This window comes from Osmia bicornis, chromosome 3 (assembly GCF_907164935.1).
Source record: "Osmia bicornis bicornis chromosome 3, iOsmBic2.1, whole genome shotgun sequence".
Taxonomy (NCBI): Eukaryota; Metazoa; Arthropoda; class Insecta; order Hymenoptera; family Megachilidae; genus Osmia; species Osmia bicornis.
In genome coordinates, this window is record NC_060218.1 from 1608759 (window position 1) to 1628788 (window position 20030).

The 20030-nt window shown below is 42.3% G+C and overlaps 3 protein-coding genes across 11 annotated transcripts; 2 read left to right on the plus strand and 1 right to left on the minus strand.

Moving 5' to 3' along the window:
* The first annotated feature begins 97 nt into the window (after nt 1-97).
* Nucleotides 98-19398, plus strand: LOC114872674 (E3 ubiquitin-protein ligase TRIM9). 5 transcript variants are annotated; one of them, XM_029180126.2, is made up of 11 exons: nt 4769-4841; nt 5220-5301; nt 5578-6864; nt 7447-7731; nt 14856-14951; nt 15241-15634; nt 15789-15821; nt 16520-16692; nt 16946-17084; nt 17591-17821; nt 17927-19398. In XM_029180126.2, exons 3-11 carry the CDS (start codon nt 6376-6378, stop codon nt 18253-18255), a joined length of 2169 nt encoding a protein of 722 aa, XP_029035959.2. In that variant the 5' UTR covers nt 4769-4841; nt 5220-5301; nt 5578-6375; the 3' UTR covers nt 18256-19398. The 5 variants fall into 5 exon arrangements, with proteins under 5 accessions (XP_029035957.2, XP_029035958.2, XP_029035959.2 ...); XM_029180124.2 differs by lacking the exon at nt 4769-4841 and adding an exon at nt 98-180 and having other exon boundaries at nt 5220-6864; XM_029180125.2 differs by having other exon boundaries at nt 4543-4783; nt 5220-6864.
* LOC114872681 (post-GPI attachment to proteins factor 2-like) lies at nt 151-1798 on the plus strand. The gene is made up of 4 exons (XM_029180142.2): nt 151-633; nt 732-978; nt 1039-1254; nt 1325-1798. The coding sequence occupies exons 1-4, from the start codon at nt 445-447 to the stop codon at nt 1450-1452; spliced, it is 780 nt and encodes a 259-aa protein (XP_029035975.1). The 5' UTR covers nt 151-444; the 3' UTR covers nt 1453-1798.
* Nucleotides 1714-4715, minus strand: LOC114872679 (L-2-hydroxyglutarate dehydrogenase, mitochondrial). Of its 5 annotated transcripts, none has more exons than XM_029180135.2 (8): nt 4541-4713; nt 3910-4034; nt 3501-3702; nt 3147-3359; nt 2866-3057; nt 2510-2781; nt 2251-2430; nt 1714-2169 (listed from the first exon to the last, which is right to left on the minus strand). In XM_029180135.2, exons 2-8 carry the CDS (start codon nt 3993-3995, stop codon nt 1974-1976), a joined length of 1341 nt encoding a protein of 446 aa, XP_029035968.1. In that variant the 5' UTR covers nt 3996-4034; nt 4541-4713; the 3' UTR covers nt 1714-1973. The 5 variants fall into 5 exon arrangements, with proteins under 5 accessions (XP_029035968.1, XP_029035969.1, XP_029035970.1 ...); XM_029180136.2 differs by lacking the exon at nt 4541-4713 and adding an exon at nt 4388-4534; XM_029180137.2 differs by lacking the exon at nt 4541-4713 and adding an exon at nt 4251-4378.
* Nucleotides 19399-20030: the final 632 nt, after the last annotated feature.

A 20030-nucleotide genomic window follows, 5' to 3' on the forward strand; every position in this document is an offset into this window, starting at 1 on the left:
CTGATAACCAAACTGACGTAAACAGTAAACTACCGCCATCTAAGGTTCAAAAACTTTTAGCGGCCATCATCGTTCTGAATCTAGAGTGCGCAACAGAACATGGAATGATGGCAACAAAAGTTGATAGATCTATTCTATACGTCGTCTGTGCTCGTGAATATATATACCTCATTTGGGATGGTACTTAGTGTGTTTTTATATTTTTCTTGAAAAATGTTAATTTTAAAAGGTTCTGACTGGTTTGATACGTCGAATTTTTTGTTCGCTGAATTTGATAACAATTGTACAAATTATTATGGTTGTTGGTACATGACAACGGGAAAAGTAATCGGAAGAAAAGTGGAACGCGTGTTACGCGTATTAGTTGAAGATTTAATACCTTAGCCTATTCAGAGAATCAAACTCGTTAGCTATGACGTAAATTATAATCTAGAATATAACACGATGAATAAGGCAAGAGTAGGGTCAGAGTATATCCCGTTAGTAGAAGACGAAATGTCGAAAGCGCGACTTGTTTTGTCTTTCTCCAAGTTAGCATGGTTCACTGTTTCCTTACCATTTTTGGCATTTATTTTTTGTATCGTTTGGTCTGTTTTATATAATTTCGAGCACTCTACTTCTACTCATTGCAAGGTACATCAAAAGTTTAGAGCATTTGTTGCTTGTACTTTTTGGTATAAGATTTGTACATACACGTATGAGCAGTAGATATATATATATTTTTCTGTTAGGTTTATAATTTCTTACCATCTGTCTCTGCTGCAATTGGGCATTATAAGCCTCAAAGAGACATTTGGAAAGCTGCTATAGCGGTGCAAGCAGTGATAAGGGTTTTGGTATTATTAATGTATTATCGTTTTTATAAGGAACGTATATATAAGTGGGCACAAAGTATATGTAATATTGCAATATTTACATATGCCATTGAAAACATATCTCTTGTAACTTTAAGTTTCTGGACTTCCGATGAAAATTATGGTAGGTATAAAAATTTGTCAAAATATTTCAAACATGAAATAATATATGTTTCTTTTACAGCCTTTCACAAATTGTCTTTCATAATGTTTCTAATAACATCTTTTATACATATGCTTGTGGCATATTTTATTATGAAGAACTGTTTGAACAGTACCAGAGAATATTCTGAAATTGCTTCATTGAAATGGAAGCGCAGATCCATGATATTTAATTTGTCCTGTGTAGCATTCGCGTGTTACTTTTTCTATAGACATAATAAATATTGTGAACCATTAGGTGAGTTAATTATTATTAAAGAAAAAAAAGGAAAGGCTTTTGTTTATGAAATACGATCGTTTCGTTGCAGTCTACTCTATGTTTGCGTTAAGCGAATATGGAGTTGTCCTTTCAAATATGGGGTTCCATTCAACTGCAGCTTGGGATTTTGCAAATTCAAGGCTTATGATATCAGGAACTGGGTTTAGAATAATTTAAAGCATTTTCGAAAAAAAAAAAAGAAAAAAAAAGAAAATCGTTATTATTTTCACATAGCTGTAGAACGCGTTTTTCTATAAACATTAAATGTTTGGTGGTTTTAAATCTTTATTGTATTATTTTAGAAGTTTTTTTTCATTTCTGTATTCCGAAATATTTAAATCGTTAAAAAGTAACTTTTATTTAATTATTAATAATGCGATTGTAACTGTAAACTGTTTAATGTATTGTTGTGACAAAAAAACAAAAGGTCAAGCACGGTTAGCTTACACATATTTCATTACCATAAATGCAATGTTACAATGACATGAAAATATGAAAAATTAAAATATCACTTTCAAACAAATATTCGTTTAAAAACAACGGATTTTATGTGAAAAAAAAATATATAAAGTTTCGTGTGTTTTATTCTATAGCGAGGTAAGGGTATAAGAAGTTATGCAAATTGTTTCTACCTGTACAAAATTCACAACTGTTTCACTGTTGTATACAGTGAATGTGTAATGATAATTTTGGATCTTTCAAAATTTAAAATCGGTATCCAATTTATTGGCAATGAATTTAGCAATTGCCATTGAGCTAGTTGCGGCAGGCGAAGGCGCGTTACGTACGTGAATCACTCTGCTACCTATAGTACCTTTTCCCACGTCGAAAACAAAATCGTCCACTAATTTACCATCGTTGTCTAGTGCCTGCGCTCTTACACCCGCTGGTCCTCTGCACGATTGAACGCATGAATAGACAAGATAATGATAGAATAGCAAAATGTACAGATAAAATGGAAAAAATTGTATTTACCTTTTTATATCTTTGTAAGATACCTCGGGGATGAATTTTCTCAAATCTCTCACGACGAGGGGATAGAAAATTGATTTAATTACTTCCATACAACCTGGTATAAAATATCGGAAGCAAAGCTTGTACAGTCCTGGAAATTTCGCCATTTCTATACAATCTCGTATGTTTATATCACGCCATCTAAGAAAGTACAATAATTCGATTATTACATTATCAAGTATGTATGAGTGCACAGGGCAGCTTATTAATTTGTATATACCGATAACCCTCTCTGGCAAATGCTAAAACGGCGTTTGGACCCAGCCATATATCGTTGTTCATTCTAGGTGTAAAGTGAACCCCTAAAAACGGAAATCTAGGATCTGGAACAGGGTATATATTTGTAGTACATAAATGCTTTTTGTCTTCGCTTAGTAATAAGTATTCCCCACGAAACGGAACGATTCGTGGACTGAGATCGCATCCTGTCATAACTGCTAGACGATCTGAATGCAAACCGGCACACGTTAATACGTATTTCGCTGGTATGCACTGCAACGTAAAATAATAATGTAAAGAAATTGCAAATGAAATATGGTAGAATATAGAATAGTAAGTATGAAAGAGGAAACGCACTCTGTTCTTTGATTGTACCGATATTGGTGACAATTGTTCTTGTCCTTTCGATTCCGACATTTCAGCGAAGCCGGTTACTTCGTAGTTAAAAAATATTTTACCGCCCATCTTTTGAAATTCTTCGGCAAACTGTTTGCAAACCATTGCCCAATCCACTATACCTGTCCATGGTGACCACAGTGCCTTTTCTCCCTGTGCGATATGTACGCGTTTTTCATTGCTTCAGAAAGTTTAGGTAAACAAGGTGCTTTTTTTTTTATTAAGAAAAATGATTTCAGTACTTGACATTTAGGTTCATATTTTGATATACAATCTTTTTCGACCAACTGAAGATCCGGCACATTATTTTGTGTTCCCCTATCGTACAGTTCTTGCAATTGTTTAACTTGTTCTGGATTCGTAGCTACTATGAGTTTTCCAATTTTCTTGTGTGGTATATTATGTTTGCAAAAATAGTCATAGCATAACTGGAAACCTTCCACACATAGTTTCGCCTGCAATTAGTTCCTGCCGGATCAAAAATCTCTTAACGAAGCGTTATTCTACTATACAATTAAAAATTCCATGCTACAGCTATAATAACATTGGATTTGAAGGTAAAAGCCGCATTGAAAAAATCATTACTGTCTGTTTACTTTCATACTGCCGGGTTTATAATAAATTCCAGCATGGACTACGCCACTGTTGTGTCCTGTTTGATGCATGGCTAAATTTTTCTCCTTCTCAACGATTGCCACCTTCAGATTAGGGTGTCTTATTAACATTTCTCGAGCAGTGGCGCACCCAACTATGCCACCTCCGACGACTACTAAATCGAACGTTCCGCATGAATCTGTGCTAAAAATGTTTCATATGTAATTTCGTTTACTTTATACAATTTCAAGATTGCGAGGGACATATCAAGGGATGTCCTTGAATTTATGTAAGTTGTTTGGCTGTAAATCTGAAAGCCATTTGTAAAATGATGAAATAACAAGAAAAAATGAAGAGATAATACGCGTTGTGTAATGCATTAAATGTCTTAACATCGATGAACCAGCTAACCTGGAAGCGGATCCATAATGCCGTATATGAGCAAGTTGTCGAAATACGATCCTTTTTGTCAAGGGTGCAAACATATTTACCGTCATATTGTGACTGATCGGATCAAATTTGGCGCTGATGATTTGCTTAAAAAAAAAAAGAATGAAAAATGTATCTGTTATAATTATCGATAAAACTATGTATACCGTTTAATGGTTAAATGTTAAATATCTAATTTTTTTTATTAGTAGAATGTAATTTTCTATCGACAAATAACTAATACCGTGTTAATTAAATTATCAGTATATGTATACATATTATGTCGAACATGACGAGATACAAGTCTACTTTTATATACATACATATGTACGAGCTGATACGAGTTAAAGTTAGAAAGTTTAACTGTTTTTTTTTATGCAGTTTTTAGAAGAAAAATATTAACGTAGGACTCTATTATATTCTGTTCAGTTCAAACAACCGCCATCTCTATAGCCGTTACCTTTCTTTAATATTTAAAGTGTTTATTCGTTTGAAAAGTACATCTCGATATTAACAGCATAGTCGAATCATGTGTCCTTATTATGTAACGATTGATTTTTTTGATTAACCTTGTAACAAGGTCTATACCGATATCGTATTGTATAATACTTACAATACTAGATGCACGCTTATGATAGGCGCGTGCGTTAGTTACCAGAGATAATGCACTTAAATAAAGAACGGTATACAGCGTTGTTTTACCGGTAAATTTTTTGTTCAAGAAATACTTTTGCACATGGTTTCCTATATGAAATGCTATCTACTCGTACATTTCTTTGCTTACTAAACTAACATATGGTTCTGACGTCATTTTCAGGGTTTGCCCGATGTCGCTTGATAAAATCGGAGTAATTTGGTACGTGGCGCCTCCATGTTCGGTTTCTGACATCGCTAAGTTCGACGACATTATCATAGTAAATGAATTGCATGTACAACAATTATTTAAATTAATAACGAAAAGATAAAGTTTTAACGCTGTTCAATGTTTAAAGTAATGTCACGATTAAATTCGCGTTTTTATAAACAATTAGATTGGCCTCAAACACAATTAGATTGTCTACTTGTATATTTATACGTTTCAGAAAAGATCGAAGATAACACAAATATAAAGTATATACATATACAGAAATTTAAATACTATCGGTTGTATCATATCATATGCAATAAATCTTTTTTTCGTGCCACTTTTTATAAGACCCACGCACACTCCCTCTCTCTCTCTCCCCCCTTCTCTCATAGACGATATATATTTTTTTTACTTAATAATTTTTTGTTTTTATTTGTACTTACAGAATATAGATTTTTCTAGTTCGAAAACGAATAAAGAGGAAACAGATAAATGGGTGAACAGAAAAAAACAGCAAGGGGTTATAGGTAAGAGACAGAGAAAGAGTAAAATCTTCCCACCAGGACTGTACTTGTAATGTCATAGAAACAACAACAATGAACTAGCAGTCATTTAAATCTGGAAATTTTCAAATAAAAGTATCTTCAAAGATATGAGTTACAAGTATTATGGTAATTAAGCAACAAATAAATGATATTTTTATAAAATCTCAATCAAGTTAAATACGCACAGTATAATTTCATTACGATATCGGATTTAATCTATTAACGGGTTAGAAGTACGAATACATTGAATAAATATAGAAGACAGAAAAACAGCCTGGAAATAGCAAAGGGGTTTCGGAGAGCGAGCACCGTCCCTGAACCATGATGCGCGATCGTGATGCGCACACGTACTTGGGCGCCGAGAGTCAGTCAACCCAGTGACGTCTAGAAGTGTGTGTCGTTCGGATGGATTATCGTGCCGGTATTCAGAAAACTCGTATGAAATCGTGAATTTATACATGTCCAAATATAAATGAACAAATCGTATAAACATACTACACGTTTGGATGCTCGTCGCGCGAGATAAAACTAGGGAAAAGCAGAAAACGCGAATCGCGTCGGTGCGTCATTTGGAAACTGGATCGGTAAATAATGTGAAGTTGGAGTATCGACGACGAATTTCTGAAAATGTGTTTCGTGTGTGCAATCGACGAATGAAAATACACGTAGAAAGAACAGCTCATGGAAATGGTCAGAGAAAATAGAGGAGGTTCGATTTAAAAATGCATTACGAAGAGGTATTGTGACGAACGAATAGAGAAGACGCCATCGAAAAAGGATTTGAAGATTTTATTCTGGTGGGAACGTTTTATTGGTTTGGCAGGAAAAACGGAAACGACTGGTGACAGAAGCAAGTAGTGTTCGAGTGTGTAATGAGAGAGAAATTGGAAAAAAGCAATTGCAACGGCGAGAGTTAATGCGAAGAAGCGGAGGAAATTGACCATTGAAATCAAAGAGGAAAAAGAAAGAGGAAAAGAGGATCGTTGAAATTGAGGGAAACCGAAGTTGAACGAAGCGCGAAGTGCGCGCGCGGCCGTTTGTCAGATTTAACCGAGGATGGAGGACGAATTACGATGTCCTTGTTGCAAGGAGCTATTCGTCGAGCCGGTACTGTTGCCTTGTTGGCACGCTCTTTGTCTGTCGTGTGCGGTTAATTTGCAAGCACCGCCTGACTCGCCACCAGAGTCGACGACCGATTCGTCGAATGCCCCAGGATCTGATCAGGAGGCCGATAAACTTTCGATTTTATCGGAGACCGATTCGGGGGTGGTGTGCAGCAGCACGTCGACCAGCTCACGACCAGGAAGCTATGTCGGCACACCCGGAAACGGTGGTTTTCCGCCGTCAGGCGGCACTTTGTGTCTTTCTTGCCCCGTTTGTCAAAAGACCGTGTATTTCGATGAAGGTGGAGCGCACAATTTGCCCAAGTACAGGGCGATGCAGCATATCGTGGAAAAATATCAAGAATCGAGGAACGCGAGATTACAGTGTCAGATGTGCGAGGGTGAACCCCGAGATGCTACCGTCGCCTGCGAGCAATGCGAGGTTGGTCAAAGTTTTAACCTTTTATGTTTATCTTTAATAAATTACAAATTATCCAATACCATTAAATATATCATTTATCGCGTTGTTAGACGTTTGTCGATCGTAACACGAGAGGAATTACGTTTTCGGGCTCGTTTCTTCACGTCACGTTCTTCGCTTATAGACGTTAACCTCTATGCTCTCGGTGCGCACGTTGTCTTCGTTTATTTGTGGGAGCCTCGCGTTCCGAATACAAACACGCCGAACTTGTCGGAAATCAACTTTCTCGAGTCACGCTGTACGTATAGAGGCAAAGATGGTGTTCGTTGGTGAATAACGAGAAAGACAGAGTCGGAGCTCGAGAGCTGGAGCCGATGCGGTTAATATACTCGTGGTCGTTTGTTTGCCTCTTGATCCGTAGATACGTAGATCCGTGTTGGGTACCGTTTTCGAACGTCGTCGTGAACGTGGTATTAAAGTGACGGTCGAAAGCAGTTGTAGAATATTTGTATCCAATCGTGCGGAGATGCTGAAAAGGGACAGGGGCTGGAAACGAGATGGATAGAGAAGGTTTTATAGGAAGGATCGTGGGGTTTGTTTCAGGTGTTGTATTGCGACGGCTGCAGAGAATCCTGTCATCCGAAGAGGGGACCTCTGGCTGCTCACAATCTGGGCCCACCTCGTGGCAGCTGGCAATCGAACGGAGGCAAAGGTTCTCGTGGTCCAGCCACGGAAACAACACCAGTTTGCAACGATCACAACGGTGAACCGTTAACTCTATACTGTGCTCTCTGTAAAATCGCGATATGCGCGCTTTGCCTCCGAGATCGTCACGCTGCCCACCCACACGACATCTTACCATTGGCTGCTGCCTGTAAGGCCCAGAAGGTCAGTGTCTTTCGTTTCTCTTTATGTTTATGTACCTCGCTTTTCCATTAAACGCGTGTTTTTCGGTCGATCGGTTCTCTGTTTGCGTTAATTGTCGAAGCAATGTAATGTCACGCGCGATCGAGTCAGCGATTTATCGATGACCTTGACGGAACTGGTTCTAGAGTCGATTCAGGGAACGCGATCGGTATTTCCGTTTTCACGTTCGGACGCTAACCTACGGATCATCGACCGCAGGCTAGAGTACCTATGTAGTTTTGATAGCGCGTCTCCTTCCAATGGAGAAATTTCATTTTGTAGGCGTTTAGTGGAGGGAGAAGGCGGTGGAGTCTCCCCGGACGCCTTTAGTTCGGGTCGGCGACCGCCAGGTGGCAGTGGGATTGGATCTGTTCTCTCGCTGGCGGTCCCCCGGCATGAGCTCCAAAAAATCGGGTTATCAGCCCCACTGACGGGTTTGACAGACGATCCCGAGGCGAAACGCCTTTATCTCTCCCTATAATTTCAAGTATAAGAGAACGAAATCAGAATTTTTTATGGTTAACCCTGTGGGTAAAAGGTATTCCGTTAGTTACAACTAGGTAGGATACGTAGAGACGGATGATCGGGCGATATCGCGATATTACGGTACGAAACAGAGCTCGGTACGAGCGTGGAACAAAGGAAGAAGGCGGACAACTGTTCGATATCCCGTGTATAACGTATCGCGAAACTGTTTCCAGGTTGCTCGTTCTCTGCTGCACTCGCTTTTTCTTCCTTTCTACCTCTCGACGTTTCGACTCGTTTCGTTGTCTCGTCTTCTCGAACCAGCTTCTACACTATACTACTCGTTCCTCTGCCGTTGTTCCTTCCTGCATTTCCATTCTTTCCCTGCTCTTTGTTTTCGCACGAGGAACCCGACTCTCGTACTCTGCTGCTTCTCCAACAGTTGGTCGGATGGTTTGCAACACGTACCCGAACGAGGAACATGTTTTACGTCTAGCAAGGATTTTTATTTTCTAAATTCCTTAAATATGTAAAAGTATAATAAATCGTCGGTTAATTTTCCTGGCCTACGGGCAAGTGGTGAAATAATTGGTGCACGTAGAACGGCTGTTTCCTGTCGTATATTGTTCCGAAATAAAAGGAATCGTCCACGTGACCATTTTGAGTACAATCGAGAGCACGAGAGGAATTGGAGCGCGCTCGGAACTCGACAAGTGTCCTTATTATATTTTCACCCCTGAATATTCTTCGTCTCGCACCCTTTCGCGGCCTTTCTTTGTGTTTCACCGTTTCTTTTTATATTCCCACGCTACCACTTTTGATGAAACACCGTGCTATTCTGTTCGAGAAATCGACGATCTTGCGCCGTGTTTGCGAAAACATCGATTTTTCGGCGTTCGGATGGAGTCTCGAGCAAACACGAGGCAAGAAATGCAGCGATTGAGAAGGATTATCAAACATCCCGAAGGTGATCCTTTCTTTTGTTTGAACCAGGCGCCACGTGTCGGTCTTTAAAAAGCCTCGTTGATCGTTTTAGATCTACGTGCATAAATAATCGCGTTTTATAAACGAAGCTTTGCGAACGATCGTTACGAATTGTATTGAAATAGTTTAATCGTTATGACGTAAAATGCGAATTCTAGCGTTCTATGTAAGTACATATTCCGGTTTTCGTAAGTGTTCTAGCCGAGAGCAAGATTCGAATAGAAGCAGAGGCAAAAGCAAAAGTTTCCAGAGCATACGAGCATCTATACAGGTCGCGTACCATTAGATTCCGTAAATGGAAAGTTGCTGTAAAATGGCGTCGTTCGTGACACGAGGTATACATATATGTATGCACGACTTCCAAGACGTTTGCTGTTCGTCGAGCGTGAGACGTTCAGGCTGCGAGAACGTCCGTGAATTTTCAAAGAAAAGAGCCTTATCTTCGTTGATCCTTCCTGCCTTCTTTTTACCTTGCCCTTTTGCTTCACTTTGCCTCACTTTGCCACGAGATTTAATGAACCGCCTCCAAATGAATACCACTTTAAACGACATCGCCGCCAGCGATTAAACTAGTTTCACTTTTCTACGAGCTTTTCAACACGAATTTACCCTCTCTTTGAAGGCACCTAAAGCGACCACTTATCGAGGCAAGGACATTTTTTCTCGGAGATTTTCCCGTGCACTTTTCTATAGAAAAGATTACGCCTCGAGCTCTTTTCAGAGTTTCGTCGAAGCTTTTTATAATCACTTGGCTAGTCGATGAAGTTGGCTAACGAATAAACGATACGAACCTTTGAAAAATCCTCGGAAGCGCGTTTCGAGAGGATAAATTTGTATCGGGCAAAAGTAAATCGACGCGTAAAAATTTCAATTCCATATGAAATCTCGAGCCGAGCCACCGCAGGTGAATTCATCGCGAAACACCGGCGGGACTATGGTGTTGCTCTGAATTTCCTGAATTCAGAGAAATAGGAATTACCAGGGGGAAAAGTATAAGAGGAGCATAGAGCGAGAGTAACGGGGACGCGGGAACCTACAAACGAAAATAGTCGTTGAAACAGTGCCAGCCTTTGATGCTCCCTACGCATATGCGTACTCTCGTGTCAGGAAATAAAGAAAAAGTAGAGTGTAAGCTCGAGACTGGAGAGTATACGCCGAGGGTAATGGGTTGACGCGGGTACGTCAAAATTTCGATCGCACACGCGATCCTCTCGAATAATTTATTAAACGCAAACGGTACGTAGCTCGATTTTTCGTGGTTAGCAAAAAGATCGCGAGCAAATATGGTAATTGGTGGTTGTAAGATTGCGGAGAGGGGATCGATCGCGGTGAATTCATTACATAGTGGGTGGAAGAGAGTTCTGGTAGGCAGAGATATATCGGTGGGATATCAGAGATATTTATGGTGGCTCGGTCGGCGTGATAAGTGCGGTGCACGCAGCTAGGGTGATAGGCTACGCAAGGACGAAAACGCGTTACATAGTACCGCGGCGCACGATATATGCCGTGACGTATTCACCCTTACCGCTCTAACCACCCTCACCACCCACGCTCTTTCTCCTCTTTTGCTCCCTTCGTTTACCCTCTTCCTAGTCACCTCCTCTTTCCAGTTCTTTCCATTCGAATTTTACGTCGAGAAACTCGCTCCACTAAAATCGAAGCCTTCTCGCTTTCTGGTCCTTTCTTTTTTCTCACAGCGCCGTTGCAAATTTTTAATTGAGAATTTAGGCGCATGTGTTTTTCAGCGTCCAAAGTAAAGGAGCCTTTAGTTGGTCGTAGGTTGTAGGTCGTTTGCTTCCCTTTCGTCTTCTAAAAATACCAGTACAGCGATAGCTCGCAAATCTTTTGCTCTCAGATTGAAAACCCGCCGAGCATCGCGGCTGTTAGCTTCTGCGTTACAACTCGCCAATGTCGTTTTCTTTAACGCCAAAGTTATACTCGATATATCCCCTTACCGTGTTATAGTGTTTATTCTGGTTAGCTGCGTGACAGCCAAATAAAATCCTATCGTCGCAATGAAATTAGTAAAACGTAAAATTAATTAACGCGAAACCGAATCGCCTGTCCGTGTTGTTCGCGAGAATCGAGTTCTCAACCACGGGTACATTGACTTTCGTAAAGTTTGGATAGCGTATGATTTATTTTGAAAGTTCCCTCGTGTAGCGTGTCCCGTGTGGATATAGAATCAACGAAAAAGAGTGGTGAATGAAACAGAGAGAAACGGGGTGAGTCATCTTTTAGAGGGGCAGGGGTTGAGGGATAGTAAGAGAGAAAAATGGAGTCGCTTCGGCCATTCTAAAAGCGACGGAATCCTCCGCTCCCTTTATACGTTACTTTTCGCCTAAATACGAGTTACGATAACAAATCAAAGTTATCTCGTTACGTAGCCGATTGAAAGAAAATTTTCATTTACTTGATCGTTGGAAAACTTTTGCGAACGCTTTCTCGACCTCCTTCGTACTAATTAGTTGACGTATCTCGTCCAAATAACTTTACAGACAGAAAATCAAACGTTTTTTTTTTCTTTTTTTTTTCGTTCGCTTCGTACGAGCTTATCGAAATAACTTTGATAACAGAAGTTAAACGCAATCGTTGCTTTTTTGATAAACGTAACGTTGGCTACGAAGGGGTAGAGAGGAGGGTGTCGTCGGTTGGTTTAAATTTCCTTTGGATCGATGGCGCGTATTTATACGTATGTAGGTAGGTAACCGTGAAAAGCGTGGGCTGGCGTGGAAAGCAAAGCTCCGCTTTGCCACGGGTCACGAGCTGTTCGAGAGGGGTTCGTCCCTTTCGTACGAACGTGAAATACGAGTGCATCGTGACCACGCTTCAGCAATTATCCGGTACTTTGCTCGGCTCCGCTGAAAATATTACTCTAGTTCCCCCGTTATCGAAGCATATTAAAAAAGTAGGAAAAATACGAGCTTTTCGGTAACATTGTGCTTCCCGTTGCTGTTTCTTAATTCCATCATTCGCATTGTCCATAGATTTTTCAGTATTTATAGTTTAAAAAGAAAAAAGAATCGACAGCGAAAATTTTCGTCCAAATTTTTCCTCTTTTTCCACGCTGCGAGAAGAAAATCCGTTTTCCGCACGTACGAGCAGCTTTTCGACTTAACGAGTCCTTGCATGGCTCCAGTACGTGACAAGCTAACGTTCAGAATGGCGAACCATGCTAGAAGATGCGAAAACTCTGTAGAAGAGGAAAAGGCTGGCACGACGAAATAGCTGCTGGTGCATGTTAAACCGTAGAAAAATAACGTAGCTCGGTATTTATTTTTGATTCGGTTTCTTCTCTTCGAAAGAGAAGAGAACTCCGTATGCCGTAATAACGGGACGAGGCAGATGTTCGAAGGCTCTCGCAGACGATTCGATTAATCAACGCGACAATCGACGTCTATCGAGTTATTGCTCGCGACGTTTACCACGGCAACGAACGAAATGTATCTACAATCTATACGACTGTACACGTATTCGACGTCTAGACGGTAGCTGATCGATAGTTATATACGATCGAATTATCGAACGATCGCGATCTATTCGGCTCCGATTCGAAACGTTACTTTTCCTGGCAAACGCGTCTGCTTTATTTGCTGGATTTTCTAAGGACGTTTCATCGACAAATGTACGTTTTCAAATTTATTTGCGATCGTACTAGTAGTAAGGTATAAAAGATTGCTTTTCAATTCGTACAGTTTCCTGTTTGCTCATCTTCTGATCGGTAAAATAAACGTAAGTACTGTCGCGTTTCAGCGAAATGTACTTACAATTAGAAGGAGAGAACACGGAGACCGTTTCAGAACGGCGTACGTCAAAGTTTCCAGCTAAGAAGTCATTTGATTAAGCTATTTCGTCTACTTCACGACATTCTGCTCGAGAAAGCCGAAGCGCGTTGCATCGTCTGTGCCTCGCTAGCGAAATATTTGAAAAGAAAGAAAAACGCGGCGTCGCGTCGGTGTTACCGACGTTTGATGAGAACAGACGGTGCGTGGTGATTTCTGAACAAAAGGAACCGGTCGGTCGACGACCCTAGTTTTAATTTGACGCATCGTCGCTTCTCTAGATTGAAATAAGCGACGCGCAACCCTTTTCGTTCACGACCAGTCGCGTGTTTGTCGTCGAGGCGTTAGTCAAATATTTCCTACTCCCAGGATTCTTAGCCGCGGTGTTGGCTTCTTTAATTCTACTCTAGAATACGCGTACGTATCGCGATTCGGGTTGCAATCGGTATGACACGGAATCGGAGGGTATATTGCGTCTAGTCGCACGGCACGTTAGCAGAGGCGATATCGTGTTTACGCAGGATCGTATCCGGCGCGGCATCCCTTGCTCGTTTCCATCGGAGAAACGCTGGTGGCAGTGACGGTTAGGGTGGCGGTAAACGAGAGACGCCGACCTCGCGGCAGAATGAAACGCGGGGGATGCTGGTTGCTCGTAACCCTCCCACGCTTTCCTACGTTCGGTCGGTCTGCGAGAGGGGGTTGAATCGCGCCAGGCTGCGTCTCCGCGATAACAACCACCTACGATCTATCTCCTCGATTAAATGCAAACGCGAACTCGTACGACTCGAAATGAACGTTGATTTCCCAACGATCCTGTGAACGCGTGCGTGAACTCGCATGCGAATCGAGTTTCGAGAGGAACCGCGATCGAAGGCGAGGAAATGCCGGAGAATGGAACGAAACGGAATGAACGGGAAATATCGCAATTGGCATTATCGAATAACGAGCGATGCGCGTGTCAAGGAGGACTCGAGAAAGGAGAACAAGCTACGAGAGTCGATCCAAGCACCCTCGAACGTTGCAATTATGTACTTTCTACGTAGCAACGATCCGGCGAAATTCGATCGGACCGCTTAATTAACGGCTGCAACTCGGTGCTGTTTGCACCGCGCTCCAGTTTCTCCTCGTTAACCGTAAGGAATTTCGGTAAAACTGCTGAGAACAGCGACCCTCCTATGTTTTACGAATAAAACTAATCGATCACGGGATGATGAATTTTCGCGAGATCGATTCGGAGAGGGTTAACGGAGCAGTCGTTGGTATGTTGCTAGCAGTAAGGAGAGGAGTATAGAACGCGAACGAGTCGAGCTAGTTTGCGAAGAATTTCGTGATGGTACGCCAACAATCTATGGGATTTCCGTCTGGGAATTAGCTGGGAAAATTGCGGAAATGATTTCGAAGAGGGTTTCGGTCGAAGCTAATTTAAAATGAGTAACTTAATTATCATTCGCTACAAATCTCTGACGAACCCGCCGGGACCCTTCCACCCATGGCGCTGGAAAAAGAACCTAAACTTAACCTTTTTCCTTCGTTTCCACGCGTTTCGCCTTGTTAACGATGTTCGCACATTGAAATTACGATCGTTACTTCCTATCGAAGTCAAAGTAGAAACGGCAGATGGGACGAAACTGTCTCGTTCCACGGAGAAAGCACCCCTCGCAGTCGCCTGCTCAGCTCCGAATCGCTAGAAAGTTTCAATTAAGAGTAAACGATCGAAGGGTCGATTGAGGCTCTCGTTGCTATCTAAACTTTCGGAATTGCGCGCACAACATGGTCCTGACACGCTACACGATTCGTTTCGTTGAGATTCCAGCAGTGCGTCTTCGGACAGAATGGAATTTCTTTGCTCACGCGAATCTTTTGATATGATTACAGACCGAGTTGTCGCAAAATTTGCAACAGCTGTCGGAAAGGGCTCGCTCGACGACGGAATTCATTCAGAGGCTCAAAGGGATGACGGACAAAGTGCACGTGAGTATTCGCCTTGGGCATCCTTTTTATATTTCCAGCCAGGAACGAAGGAGCAGCTTTTAGTCGTCCAGGTCTCCATGAAATTAACGAAGGACTCGGCGTTAATTGCATCAACTACCCTCCCCTCTCGTTTATTTCTCTTTGTCCGTTCGCGCATTCTATCTTAAGTCTTCGAAAGCAATCTTCGAAATTATCGTTTCAAATACTCGAGGCAAGGAATTGTATAGATTCGCATCGTCGCTCGAATAAATTTGACCATTGTCGATTGTTCTATTAACAATGTTCGCAGGAAGAATGCGTTGCGTTGGAGGAAGAGGTGGAGGATCGGGTGGCGAACCTGGTGAGTCTTTTGCAGGCGAGAAAATCTCGATTGATCGAAGCGGCCCGGCAGACCAGGGAGGCGAGGGTGCGTTCGTTGAGGGACCAAGTGGCCAGATGCGCGTCCCATCTGCAGACGACCACAGCTCTTCTCACCTTCTGCATCGAGGCCTTGAAGGAGACGGACAGCGCCGCTTTTCTCCAAATTGGCGGAATGCTGTCGGTCAGAGCCGCCACCGCGGCCGGTTCCTGGGGTGGTGCCGAGGGCGTGCAAGAAATAGCTCGGCTGCCGCTGCTCGATCTCACCTTCGACGACAAGCCATTGCGACGCGCTATCGATCAGCTCACTTTTGTTCAGTTGAAACGTAAGCATTTCGTTTTTATTTTTTTTTAATTTTGAAACATCGATTCCCTTCTCTTCGACCAGAGGATCGCGATCCAAATTTTCTCGACAAGCTTTCCTTTGTTTCGATGGATTTTTCATTTTTCACTTGTACGATTATCTCATGTTGGACGCAGCATCCGAGGGAGAAGAACGTTTCCCAACAGCAGGTAATTAATTAAACGGACTTTTCACGAACCGTGCGTTTTTAACGCTAATTTCGATTAACCGCGAAAACTTGCTCGAGGACCAACCGAGTAGCTACAGTTTACGATGCTTTCGTCTGCATGCTCGCCGCGTCGTTTCGAAGTTGTAACCGATAGAACATAAAACTTTGTCGCGAGCTCTAAAACCGCTGTAAACTTCAACTATCGATATACCTTTATTCGCCATAAAACGCGAATATAAATTGTTAGATTTTATCCTCTGTAAAGTCGCCGACAAATCAACGAAAAGGTTGGAAAAGTTTGTCGAAATTTTTGGGTTCGGTTATTTATTTACTTGTTTGACGGGTGTATTATTTTTCTCGTTACTAAAGTACATTTCTCGGTTTATAAAGTAGCAAGAATCCATCTTCTTTCCTCGTAGTATCTCACCCGTTGAGACAAACTCTATTCTTGAATGTCTGAATCTTGTAGAGAAGTTTGTACACGTAAGATGGTCGGAAAAGTTTCGGTACAACTACTGAATGTGTCTCTGGAGTATATCCAGCTGGAAGGTGCAGCTGGTACAATGTATTGTTTTCAGTTTCCAGCGTTTCGAATCGCTGATCGTTCGTGTCACGACGATGGATCGATCGATCTTTGCCGATTCTGTACGTGTTCGTTTAGAGATAAATTTCAAACGTTTAAGAAGCGAACTTTTGCAGCACCTGGAGCACCGATATTGATACCGGAAGAGTGCAGCGCTGAGAACAACAGCGTGACCGTTGCTTGGCAGCCTCCACCGGGACACGGAATTGTTGGCTGCGCGGGTCAAAGAGGACCCGCCATCGAGGGGTACCTTCTGGAGCTGGACGATGGATGCGGTGGAGAATTTCGAGTGAGCAGAAACTTTTGCAACTTGCATCTGTCGCGTGGTTGGAGAATAGATTAGTATAGTAAATTTTGAAAGGTGCTTGAAAGCAATGAATTCGCAATGAATGTAATGATATAATACCAAGAGAAAAAAAAGAAAATAATAATGCAAAATAAAATGAGTGCAGGAATTATGGTGTTAAAGAGCGACTTCTTGTGATTTCAAGTGAATCAAGGAAGATATCTACTATTATTCTTTTCTGTGCGTTCAATTACAGGAAGTGTACTGTGGCCGAGAAACGATTTGCACCGTGGACGGATTGCACTTCAATTCTTTGTATAACGCAAGGGTGAGAGCGTTCAACAGCGCCGGGGAAGGCGAATATTCGGAGTTGATTGGTCTTCAGACTGCCGAAGGTGAGTCTCCATTTCTCCTTTATTTTTTTTTCCTTCTATTCGCTCGTCGCATTTTCCCCTTTCGGTGTCGAAAAGGTGAAATAGAAAATCGACCTGTCGGGCGCCGGTATCGAGTGAAAGATGAAGGATCGAAACTGACGGGCGAGTTAATGCGTTTTTCGCCGAGCAGATTACGCGGCCAAAAAATATTCGTCGTTCGTTAACTAGGACGCGAATTTTACTATTCGTCGCGTCGTTTCTGAACAGAAGCGAGAATACGTCTGGACGCAGTCATTCCCGAACGCTATTGAGACCGAGCAGACTAGACTCGCGGGTATTTCAATATCCATTTTCCATCGTTTGTATGGCTTTCAATTTTACGAAATCGCGACGAGTTTGTCCACTCGATTCCGTCGCTCGTCATCCGAGAACAATGCTGGTTGAATATTGAGCGAATAGCCGAGGCAGGAGCAATTCGATCGGGTCGATTATTTATGCCGGATACCCGTTATCGTTTCGGTCGACAGTGGCGTGGTTCTCGTGGGCGACCGGGGCGTCCGGTATACCACAGGAGGTATCCATTTCCGAGGACGCGATGAGCGCGTCCTGCGAGGGTTACGAGCACCGAGTCGTCCTCTCGAGCGTCGGATTTTCACGAGGCGTCCACTACTGGGAGTTGACGATCGATCGTTACCACAGCGACACCGATCCTGCTTTTGGCATAGCCAGGGCTGAAGTGTCGCGGGATCGAATGCTCGGTAAGCGAAATTCCAACGGATTTCTAGCCATTTTTCCAGCTGAAAGAGGGTCGCGAACGTTCGCGGACGAGGGATAACTTTGTTCGACGTGATTCATTTTCTTAGGCAAGGACGACAAGGGTTGGAGCATGTACATAGATCGGCAACGTTCGTGGTTCATGCACGGTGGTGGACACGCGCAGAGAACCGAGGGCGGGGTGCAACAGGGTTCCACGGTGGGTGTCCTCTTGGATCTGGACACGACTCACACGCTTCGTTTCTTCGTGAACGATCAACCGCAAGGCGGGATAGCGTTTCGCGATCTCTACGGCGTCTTTTATCCGGCTGTCAGTCTAAATCGAGGGGTAACCGTGACGCTGCACACCGCTCTGGACGTACCTCGTCACTTGTTGGCGCTGCACGAGGAGTATATCACCGACGTGATTCAGAGCTAGGGATACCTAAACGTCCTGAAAAAGGGCCTGTTGCAGGAAGTCGGCTCATCAGGTTCCGTCGACAAGTCGACGGACGGCAAGACCAGGGAATTCAACGGTCAGTTGGAAAAGATCGTCGAGGAGAGTATCGGTGACACCAACTGACCGTCTTCTTCCATCAGCCGGATCATCGATACGTAACACCAAATTTTTCCAACTTTTTATTTATTCTCTACCACGAGCATCGAGGAACGGCTCAGATACGTGTATTCTGTTGCGGAAATATCATTTGCCGATGTACGCGAAAATCGGGTCGTTCGCTTTTCGATCTTTTAACACGTAAGATATTCGGCGCGCGTTCAACGAATCGGTTCGGTTGAAACGCGATAATTGTCGCGCATCGCATCGCGTCGAACGATAATTATCTTCTCGGAAATATATCTTTCAGACGCGAAGAGAATTTCTTCGAACTCAACGATGAACGTTTCGCGATCTTTGATTTAAAATCACTGCCAGTAGCAGCGCGAGATTTATCGAGTCAAAGACTGTTGCCATTTTCTAGAGCGAGGAAAAAGAAAAAAAGAAAAAGGTACGTAAACCGAAGTGTTCTCCGTCTAAGGATCGCGCGCGATCGTATTCTTATTCATATCGATACGTATAAGTATAATCGCGTAGATTTAAGGTAAGTTCTATCGATATTTAATAGGATGCATTGCTAAGAAAAGAAGGAAGAAAGGAAGGAAGGAAGGAAGGAAAGAAAAAAGTATGCTAAAGAAGCACGCGTGCACCCAAGCTGATCAGCTTTAGTGTAAAATAATGTTTCGAGTAAACGTTTTCTAGTCCCCGATAGAATTTTCTATCCAGCTTTCCCCTTTTTTTCGATTTCAATATATTTTTATTTTCTTTTCCTGTTTTCTTACCATTTTGTACGAGGAAAGATGATCGCGAGCAAATGTGTTACGAGAATTTCAATTTAAGATTATCGAAGATATAGATGTTGCAGCGCACAAATTCGTGAAACCATTCCTCCTCCCTAGGAATCAACGAGGAGAATCAACGTCAGCGTTGTACATATTTGTATATACGTATTTCGACTGTACTGCCGATGAATTTGCCAACTGTATCTACAATTCTATCCGATCAATAAAACGCACCAGAAACGAAGGGTATTCGTCTACGTTCGTTTGTTATTTTCGACAACGGACTTTTCGATCATTTTTTTATACTTTCATTTTTCGTATTTTATTCCTTTCCTAGATCCCAGCCGCAGAACTCTGTCTGTTTTCTTATCGAGGCAAGCAGTAGGTGGAAGAAAAATCGTTAGAAGAAGGAAGGAGGTGGTTGTTGGTACGTTGTAGTTACCGAACGGAGAGGAATGGATGGATGAGATAGGAGAAGAGAATGATGGAGGGTAGAAAAGGTGAGAGTGGGTGGTGTACTGGAAGAGCTATTTCGAACGGTCACCGTTCAACAGAGAATGCAGCTAATTTGTTTGGAAACGACCCCCGACTCGTAAGTACTCTAATCCTGGTTTAAGCGGAGCTTCCATGGAATTAAAGGAGGGTACCCGTGGAAAGCGTATATTTCCAAATTATTCTCCTCGGTGTACGCTAGATAACGCAGTTACGTTCTCTGTTTGCCAACGGTATGGTAAAATCGAGCTTCTGTTTCGCCTACGGGAACAGAGATTTTTCGTTGTTTCGAATAACATTGAAGACTTTTTTTTTTTTAATATGGTAAGATCAACGATAATTTAAAAATAATCTCGATTCTTTAATCTGCTTAAATTCGGACGT

Bases quoted from the DNA above. Each gene is read 5' to 3' on its own strand.
- LOC114872679 (XM_029180135.2), bottom strand. From the start codon at position 3,995: ATGACGGTAAATATGTTTGCACCCTTGACAAAAAGGATCGTATTTCGA. The intron at 2,782-2,865 runs GTGCGTTTCCTC...TTTACGTTGCAG, and splicing joins CGGTACAATCAAAGAACAGA to TGCATACCAGCGAAATACGT. The intron at 2,170-2,250 runs GTAAATACAATT...TCAATCGTGCAG, and splicing joins TCTTACAAAGATATAAAAAG to AGGACCAGCGGGTGTAAGAG.
- LOC114872674 (XM_029180124.2), top strand. From the start codon at position 6,376: ATGGAGGACGAATTACGATGTCCTTGTTGCAAGGAGCTATTCGTCGAG. The intron at 15,635-15,788 runs GTAAGCATTTCG...TGTTGGACGCAG, and splicing joins CACTTTTGTTCAGTTGAAAC to CATCCGAGGGAGAAGAACGT. The intron at 15,822-16,519 runs GTAATTAATTAA...GAACTTTTGCAG, and splicing joins AGAACGTTTCCCAACAGCAG to CACCTGGAGCACCGATATTG.
- LOC114872681 (XM_029180142.2), top strand. From the start codon at position 445: ATGAATAAGGCAAGAGTAGGGTCAGAGTATATCCCGTTAGTAGAAGAC. The intron at 979-1,038 runs GTAGGTATAAAA...TTTCTTTTACAG, and splicing joins GACTTCCGATGAAAATTATG to CCTTTCACAAATTGTCTTTC. The intron at 1,255-1,324 runs GTGAGTTAATTA...GTTTCGTTGCAG, and splicing joins TAAATATTGTGAACCATTAG to TCTACTCTATGTTTGCGTTA.